General features: G+C 46.3%; 1 protein-coding gene across 2 annotated transcripts in view; it reads right to left on the reverse strand.

Moving 5' to 3' along the window:
* SMC1A (structural maintenance of chromosomes 1A) overlaps positions 1–8,989 on the reverse strand; it is a 57,962-nt gene extending 48,973 nt beyond the window's left edge. For both annotated transcript variants that reach the window (XM_068248381.1, XM_068248379.1), the window contains exon 1: positions 8,667–8,989. In XM_068248381.1, the coding sequence (XP_068104482.1) occupies positions 8,667–8,775 (109 nt within the window). In that variant the 5' untranslated portion in view covers positions 8,776–8,989. The remainder of the gene's footprint in view (positions 1–8,666) is intronic.
* Between the last annotated feature and the right edge of the window lie 937 nt (positions 8,990–9,926).

A 9,926-nucleotide genomic window follows, 5' to 3' on the forward strand; every position in this document is an offset into this window, starting at 1 on the left:
TGAGATGTTTTTTTTAGCAAAATTGAGACGAGCCTTTATGTTCTTTTTGCTTAAAAGTGGTTTGCGCCTTGGATATCTCCCATGCAGGCCGTTTTTGCCCAGTCTCTTGCTTATGGTGGAGTCGTGAACACTGACCTTAATTGAGGCAAGTGAGGCCTGCAGTTCTTTAGATGTTGTCCTGGGGTCTTTTTTGGCCTCTCGGGTGAGTTTTCTCTGCGCTCTTGGGGTAATTTTGGTCGGCCGGCCACTCCTGGGAAGGTTCATCACTGTTCCATGTTTTTGCCATTTGTAGATAATGGCTCTCACTGTGGTTCGCTGGAGTCCCAAAGCTTTAGAAATGGCTTTATAACCTTTACCAGACTGATAGATCTCAATTACTTTTGTTCTCATTTGTTCCTGAATTTCTTTGGATCTTGGCATGATGTCTAGCTTTTGAGGTGATTTTGGTTTACTTCTCTGTGTCAGATAGCTCCTATTTAAGTGATTTCTTGATTGAAACAGGTGTGGCAGTAATCAGGCCTGGGGGTGACTACAGAAATTTAACTCAGGTGTGATAAACCACAGTTAAGTTATTTTTTAACAAGCAGGGCAATCACTTTTTCACACAGGGCCATGTAGATTTGGAGTTTTTTTTTCTCACTAAATGATAAAAACCATCATTTAAAACTGCATTGTGTGTTCAATTATGTTATCTTTGACTAATAGTTAACGGTTTTTGATGAGCAGAAACATTTAGGCAGGGGTCACACTTGTCTTTCAGTTTTCTACACTTTGCAGAAAACTGAAAGACAAGTGTGACCCCTGCCTTAAAGCAGCTAATGTAATTTATAGAGAAAACTGACAAATTGCGCAAGATGTCAGTTTTTTTTCTGCGTGCGAAATCTGCATTGAAGTGTGACCTTGCTAATTGATTAACATGAGTTCTCAGTTGAAGTCAGTTTTTCTGTGCATAAAACGCGTACGAAAGCCGATAAGTGTGACCCCTGCCTTAAGTGTGACAAACATGCAAAAGAATGAGGGGGCAAATAGTTTTTCACATCACTGTATCTGCAGTGGAAAGGCGCCTTTGGCCAGCAGCTGAACCGCATGCTTGTCAGGCAGTTCAGCCTCCCATGTGAAAGATGCCTAAAAGTTAACCCAAGGTGAAAATAAACCAATGGGTTAAAAATGTATATTTATCCTACTCCTAAAAATGACTTAAAGTGACTCCGAGCTCACCCAAAAAAAGAAAGTTGTACTCACCAGGGGCTTTCTCCAGCCCAGTGCTGGTCGGGAGGTCCCACGCCGGCGTCCTGGCTCCTCTCCTTCTCCCCACTCCGGAATGGCTGACAGGCCGCAGCCCGGGCGACACTCGGTAGAGTGTCGGGCTGCAGCTTCCGCGTATGACGCGGATTACGTCACACGCCGGCCGCCTCGCGTCATCACGGCGGCCGGCGTGAAAGTACTGCGCATGCGCGCTTTAAACGCGCATGCGCAGTGTTTTCACGCCGGTCGCCGTGATGACGCGGGGCGGCCGGTGTGTGACGTCAGCCGCGTTATACGCGGAAGCTGCAGCCCGACACTCTACCGAGTGTCGCCCGGGCTGCGGCCTGTCAGCCATTCCGGAGCGGGGAGAAAGAGAGGAGCCAGGACGCCGGCGTGGGACCTCCCGACCAGCACTGGGCTGGAGAAAGCCCCTGGTGAGTACAACTTTCTTTTTTTGGGTGAGCTCGGAGTCCCTTTAAGAATCCCACGGTTTTATTTTATATGTAAACATTCACAAAGTAGGTTGAATGTTTTACAGTCTCTAATCAGTGGCAGCCTTGTAAGTGTCCCAGAGTTAGAAAAAGGTCAATGGTCCATGTATTTTTATCTCCCTCTGCCCTCAGAAGTTGTATTCTGCAGGAAAGCCTTTATGGCTGTAATTTGCTTATCAGTGATGTTTACTATACCCCTGACAAGGTACCGACAAGACAGAGGCTGTTGCTTGCATGACTAGAACTGTGCATTTCTTTCCATACTGGGGTAGTCACTAGCTTGGTCCACTACTACCATTACTTTCCCAAACATTTCCTATTACTGATCTTGCCTGGGTAAAGCTTGATTTTCTTTAAAGGGACTCCGAGCAGTGCAGAAACTATAGAAAGATGCATAAAATTTTGAAGCTCTTTTTCTCCTCTTTCCAACAACACATAAACCGCCACCCTACGCATTTTAGTTTTCGATATTTTCGCGAACGAAATCGCGGCGGCCGCGATTTCGATCACGAAAATAGTGAAAAGTAAAGGGCGTAGGGCGGCAGTTTATCTATCGTTGGAAAGAGGAGAAAGAGAGCTTCAAAATGGTATGCATTGTTCCATAGTTTCTGCACTGCTCGGAGTCCCTTTAAGGTATCAGTTATGGCATCAGTTTTGCTATTCTATTTGCAAAAATTTTTTATAATTTAGTATGCTGGTTAAAGAGAACATATGGTGGGTACACAATTAAAAACAAACAAAAAAAAAACCTCTCCTCCATTCACTCGGCTCAGTCTGACTGAGTGACGTCAACCGGGAAGGTCTGTACATGCTCAGAAGGCCCTGACGTCACTGAGCTGAATACCGTAGAAGATTGCGGCTTAACGGGGGCACTCAGGAGGACGGCAAGTGACGCATCCATGCTTATGGGGCTGGAGGAAGCCCTGGGTAAGTAAAAAAAATGTTTTAACAGCTTGTCTCTGGTACACTGTAAAGAGAGTCTGGAGCCTTCTAAAAATCTTTTTTATTAGACATTTATCTTTAGCAATACCAGCAGTGCTAAAACGCTTTAGTCTAATACTTACCAGGACTGTGGATTTGTTACAAAAATCAACCTACTCCTGACTCCTCAGTTTATGAAACCACCGACTCCAGGTACCTAAAATTGCTCCGACTCCACAGCCCTGCATTAAACCCCCCAAATCCCCGGGGCAAAATTCAGGGAGAGCTTTGTGCTATAGCTCTGCCTCTACTCGTGTCAACCCCCGCCTCTCCCCACCTCTCTCAGTCTTCTTTCACTGAGAGGGGCGGGGGGAGAGAGGCGGCGATCAGCGGGAATTGACGCTAATGGAGGCAGAGCTACAGCGCTAAGCTCTGCCTCCCCGGGCAGCAAAATCCACGACTTGGAAAGTCAAGGAATTTTGCCCCGGTATTTGAGGTGTTTAGTGACATTGTTTTGCCGCGAGAATGCAGCGTTTTAGCACTGCTGATATTGCTAAAGATAAATGTCTAATAAAAAGATGATTTTTAGAAGGCTTCAGACTCTCTTTAAGGAAGGAGATTGGGCTATAGGGTTTTGATGAGGTCGTCAACTGGTATGGGAATTTTATGTGTGCAAAACTGCTAATTTTAATGTACCAGTCCCCATTCTTAAGAAGGCTATTAAAAAGCTTTGTTATCTCCCCACTAGTTTCAGTTTTGGGATTTAATAAAATACAGCCGAGTACCCATCTGGTCCTGAAGATATTCACTGGTAGCTCAGTTATAGATTTTAGAATTTCTTCCTCCATCACACCTGTACTCAATACTAAATCGACTACTTCTAGTATTGGTAGTCTTATGTTAATCCAACAGTCTCTTTGGAATGGATAAATAAAAAGGTCCTGTATAGGTTTCAGAAGTGTTCTCTCCGGAAATTTTTTCAGCCGGGTGGCATTAAATAGTAGCCGGAAGGCATGAAAAAGTAGCTGGGTGGGGCAAGATGACAGAATGCAGGGCCGGTGCTTCTGCGTGCAACTCTGCTTACAGAATAGGAGGTCAGCCGATGACAGCCGGGTGCTCACCAAAACTGGCCGAGTGAAGCACCCGGCTAAAATAGCCTGGGGAGAACATTAGGTTTTAGGGACCATTCCTCCTGCAAAACATTGTCCAGTTAAGTTAATGGTCTTCACTGTCTTGTCTCAAGGGCTGAACCATATTGAGGATGGGCCATTCATGAAAGTCATGGCAGTTGTGAAACTTCATCTTAGTGCTCAGAAAACCAGTCCTAGACTATGTTGGCTGTGTAAACAGTGCTTTGACATCTTGATAGTACAGCATGACCATCAGGAAATATTGTTTTCTGTGCAAAATTCGAAGTCCAGTAAATACAGCTCAAAAGGCTCTAGGCTACATGTAATTGGATGTTGTAAGGATCCCTCCTGTAGGGTGTCCTGTCGGTTGCCCTGGAGCTGAAACCGAGCAGTTTTGATTTCTCTGCTTGCATTTGGCTGCTAAGTTTTGATTGCATTCGCAATACGTCTCATTGCCATCTGCAATCACTCTGCAGTTCAGAGTAGTTCAGGATGTTGTCATGAATCCACCTATGGCTTGCTGCAGTTGAAATGTGGCCAGACAGCTATGGATTTCTTACATGCATGTTGTTGCATAATTTGGCATGCAATTGCAATGAGAGTCCTTTCCATTCACAGCCAACTTGCAGCCTTCTATCAGCCAATGGGCTGGTGCACACCAGAGCGGTTCTGGAGCGTTTTTAAAACTGCTTGGGTAATGTATTTCAATGAGCTGGTGCACATCAGAGCTGTTTGTTTTTTCCACAAACGCAAACTTGGGGGCTGCAGCATTTTTTAAATTTCTGAGACGTTTCTGCCTCAATGTTAAAGTATAGGATAGTGGAAAAAAAAAACTCTGAAAAAACGCTAGATCAAAGCGTTTTCCAAGTATTTTTGTTACAGAAGCTGTTCAGTAACAGCTTTACTGTAACAATATATGAAATCTGCTACACAAAACCGCTTCAAAAAACGCTAGACATGTTTAGAAAATCTCTCTAAACATGCCTAGAATCACTCTGAAATCTGCTTCAAACCTCTAGCGGTTTGCAGATCTGCTAGAGGTTTTTGGTGTGCACTGGGGGCACCAACACAGGATTGTGTGATTACCATTCAGCTGTGTGGGAATTTGCATGTCTGCTCTCACTGGCTGATGTCCATAGAAAAGTCTGCTCCTCCTCTCACACCTCGCCCGTCATAGCATTCAGCTTTGCCATAGTTGATTACTGGGTTCCTTGTGTAAAGTTGAATATTGTATTGCATTACCTTGCCTTCCCTGCTTGGACGTTCACTGCACCCACGGGGGTACAGTGAAGTCTTTTCCTATCCTGACAGTTTGGAGACTGCCTTCACCACGTTGGTGACTGGTAGGATTCTTGCTTGTCCTGTTCTTGTGGACGTGACTATAGCAGCGGTTGCTATTAGTTATGCTCCTACTTGTTTGTCTTATCCGTGTCAGTGTGGATGTTTGCTATCGCTGGGGCAGCGATTAGATTGGCAAGCATTCCGTCTGTCTGTCTGTCTTTGTTACTCAGTGTGGTGGACAGCAGATGCTCAGTGTTGCGGTCGCACTGAGCAACCATTGCGTCTTGTTTATTGTGACGGTTATCGGAAGCTGGCAAACATTCCGTCTGTCTGTCTGTCCTTGTTAGTGTTGTGGACACCAGATGCTCAGTGCTGCTTTCACACTGATCAACCATTGAGCCTTGTTTATTGTGGCGGTTCTCGGAAGCTCAGAGCTGCGGTCGCTCTGAGCAATCTTGCTCCCTTGTTCATAGTTCCAGGTGTGATCTGTGTAACTTCCTCCACAAAAGCATTCTGCTCTACTACCTAATATCACCCAGCTGCATAGTCTTGTTTGCTCTGGTGGTACTCAGGCTTTCTCGGCCTCAGCCGCTATACCTTGCACGATAAGACCTGGGGGTAACCGAAGTCAGGAGACATATTCAAGGTCCTGTTCAAGCGAGGGCTTTCTATAGGTGAAGACGTGGGCCGAGCCCAGGGCTATGGCACTACATTGGGGTATAGTGGCTGAAAGAAAGCAGGAGATCTGCCAGGCAATACAGATGTGAAGTGAAAAACAGCACCAGGGACTTTCTTTTGTATGGAATTTAACTCTAAAATATAGGATTTTTTTTTTTTTTTTACCAACGTTAGCACACTTGTATCCCTTTTTTTCCACAACTTTACCACAAAAGCTAATTTTAGGTGGAAACCAGTGTGAATGTGAACATAGTCATACTTCAATTGGTAATTTTCCAACATTTAATTATCGAAAACGATAACTCATTGTGAATGGCCAATGTTTTTCTCTGCTACTCACACATTTCCATCCAAGCTCTTGTTTGTCAGATCCGTTTTACCCAGTCTTACCACAGTGCTCTCCCCAGGCTCTTTTAGCCGGGTGCTCCACCCGGCTAGTTTTGTGGAGCACCCGGCTATCATTTATGCCTCTTCTGTATACTGAATGATCTATTTTCCATCACCTGTCTCAGTGGACAGCAATATGAAAACCCCTGTGAAAGACATTTAACTTTCACCAATAAAGCATTCAGAAATGCTTGCAGTCTCCTTGGAATGGATAAATAAAAAAGGTCCTGTATAGGTGTCGAGTTACGTTAATGGTCTCCAGTAATTTGCTCAGTGATGATGAGCATAAAGAGGAGCTTTAACCTTGGATTGAACTTCATCCCAATAAGTAGCTGATACCCTCTTTCCCAAGAGAAGCCTTTACCTTTTCTCAAACAGATCAGGAGGAACATCTGTATGGCTGATATTGTGGTGAAACCCCTCCCACACTGTGATGTCAGGACCATGGCCCTGACAGTTCCCTGTCTGTGAACCTTGCTGCATTGTGGGAAATACCATGTTTCTAACTCCCTTTGCGGAATGTTTGTTTACTGAGAGTTCTACCCACAGGCATCACCCGGTAGGACTAAAGATGTTGCTACCTGTGATACACTTCAGAATGTTAATCAGGGAGAGGAAAGATTTTACAATGGGCAAACTGATTATATAAATTATTATAAAAAAATAAGCAAATGTATTTATTACGAAATTTTTACTACAGTTCCTCTAAAAGTATTTCACAAAGTATATTGTATATTATGCTTTTATCTGATGTTTATTCAAGGTCTCTACTATTGCAATACTATTGTGGACCCATGATCCACTGTGATTGTTCTGCGGGTGGTATTTTGGGACTGGTCTGTATGTAAAATTGAAAATTTTTCAATAAATTTTTTTATTTTTTTCATAAAAAGTTATAATGCGCTATCATATTACGCAGCCAACCTGAGCCCACATGCTTCCCTCCAGCAATTGATAAAATCTGACCCTCACCTGTACCCTCATGCCAGTGATCACATTCCATTCATTACACTTGCATACCTTCCTAGCAGCTATCAAAACCCACCAGCCAACCTTTGCCCACTTGCTGCTCTCCAGCTAGTAATCACATCCCAACTTGTGCACTTATGCTGCCTTCCTGCCAGTGATTGCATCCTATGCGCCACACTTGCATACCCTTCTTGTAGCCATCACATGGTCACCAGCGAGCCTGTGCCCACTTGCTGCTCTCCAGGCAATGATCATACCTCAACCTTCTTGTGAACTCATACTGCCCTCCTGCCAGTGATTAAATTCCATAAGCCATACTTTTATATCCTATTTGCAATCACATGATCACCAGCGAACATGTGCCCACATGCTGCTCTCTAACCAGTGATCACATGCCAACCCTTCTTGTGCACTTATGCTACCCTCCTACCAGTGATCACATTCCATGTACCCCACTGGCATATCCTAACTGTGATCGCATAACCATCAGCAAACCTGTGCCCACATGCTGCTCTCCAGGCAATGATCACACTCCAACCCTTCTTGTGCACTCATGCTGCCTTCCTGCCAGTAATCACATCCCATGTACAACACTTGCATACCCTTCTATGAGTAATCACCAGTGAACCTGTGCCCACTTGCTACCCTCCTGCCAGTGATCACACCCCAACCCTTCTGGAGCACTTATGCTGCCCTCCTGCCAGCGATCACATCACATGTACAATACTTGCATACACTTCTATTAGTGATCACATGGTCACCAGCAAACCTGTACCCACTTGCTGCCTTCTTGCCAGAGATCACACCCCAATCCTTCTTGTGCACTCATGCTGCCCTCCTGCTAGTAATCACACCCCAACCCTTCTTGTGCACTTATGCTGCGGAGCAGTGCTTTTCAGCGCTGCTAGATTTGGGCGCAGCCAGCGCCGCCATAGACTGTAATGGCACTCAGTCTATAGCGGCGCTCAGTTGGTAATGTCGGCTCCGTCAGAAGACGGAGTCGAAGTTGCTTAAAAAACACAATAAATTATTTCATTCCCCCACTATCCATGGCGGCCTGGAGGGGGAATAGTAATTAAAACGGCCCGGACTTGTGCAAGAAGCAGGATCAGCCATATACCGCTGTATCCTGCGCCCAAGTCTACCGGCGCCGATTTCAAATGTACTCCTTATGCTGCCCTCCTACCAGTGATCACACTCCAACCCTTCTTGTGCACTTATGCTGTCCTCCTGCTAGTAATCACACCCCAACCCTTCTTGTGCACTCATGCTGCCCTCCTGCCAGTGATCACACCCCAACCCTTCTTGTGCACTCATGCTGCCCTCCTGCCAGTGATCACATCGCATTCACCACACTTGCATACCCTTCTAACCGCAATCACATGATCACTAGCAAACCTGTGCCCACTTGCTACTCTCCAGCCAATGATCACACCCCATCCCTTCCTGTGCACTCATGCTGCCTCCTGCAAATGATCGCATCCGACCTATGCTCACCTCTTGCCCTCCAGGCAATAATTGCACCACTCACATATAACAGCCCTTTCCCCATCTAGGAACTCACCGGATCCATTGGGGCCAATGATGGCGGTGAAGCGGCGGAAGGGTCCTATGATCTGTCGCCCCTTATATGACTTGAAGTTCTCAATCTCTATTAACTTCAGGAAACCCATGGTGGCGGCCGCCCGTGACCGCCTGGCGCCGGAGGGAACTCCACTGGGTCACCCACAGCGCCGCCTCCGGTACCACGAAAAATCCAGGCCTCGATAGTACCGCCAATTCCCCGTATCGTACGTCGCACAGCAGAGCGCCTAAGAGTGACGTCACGAAAGAGTCCTGCCGTGCAGTGGGCGAGGCTACAGAAGGAACCCAGCAGCATAGGAGGGATAGTGCGGGAGCAGGTACATTGGGCGGGGCTACATGAGACACACAACTTAGGTATGGGGCTGTGGGCGGAGCATAGGTTGAATACTGTATTCATCCTATGCTCCACCCACAGCCCCAAACCTCCTAGGCTGTGTTTCTCGCCTAATTTAGGGGAGGGACGCTGGGAAGAATACAGAGTATCTCTCCATGCAGTGGGCGGAGTTTAGTCAGCAGAGTACAGTGTAGCCGCTCCTAGCTGGTGGGCGGGGCGCCAAACTCAATACAGTAAAGTCGAGCGGGTTTCAGTCAGCCATTTTTTTTTCATTTCTTTTCCCTACATCGTAAACAGATGCGAATGATCAAAAAAAGAAATCAAGGCTCATATGGCTAATTTTATGTCTTTAGGTCATTTCCAGAGGCTGAAGTTTGGAGAGAAAGGTCAGCAGAGATCTTGCGATTTTAGGCTACTTTCACACTTAGGGCCCGTTCAGACTACAAAATGCGGACCGCAACGCATGCGGACCGCAACGCGTACGAACGCACGCATGTCCGCGTTCGTATGCGTTGCGTGGCTGATCCCATCACTGAAAAGTGAATGGGACAGCCGCGCGTTTTTGTAAAATCTGCGTGCAGCATGCGTTCCCGGACCGCACAGGTCCGGAACGCATGCTGTGTGAACATCAGACATTGCACTCTATGCAATGTCTGATGTCGTGCGTTTTGGCCACCTGCACGCGTTTCCAAAACGCGGCTGGAAACGCGTGCAGTGTGAACGGGCCCTTACAGCATTGTGTCGCGGGACCAGGGCATCTGTGCAAACCCACTAGCTAAAGGTGGACACTAACGCATTAGTGATGGGAATTCCGGCTCTTCTCAGAGAATCGGCTCTTCTGAATCGGCTCCCAGTAAAGAGCCGGCTCTTACGGCTCTGAATCGGCTCTTCATTAAATATCACTAG

This window comes from Hyperolius riggenbachi, chromosome 8 (genome assembly GCF_040937935.1).
Source record: "Hyperolius riggenbachi isolate aHypRig1 chromosome 8, aHypRig1.pri, whole genome shotgun sequence".
NCBI classification, from domain to species: Eukaryota; Metazoa; Chordata; class Amphibia; order Anura; family Hyperoliidae; genus Hyperolius; species Hyperolius riggenbachi.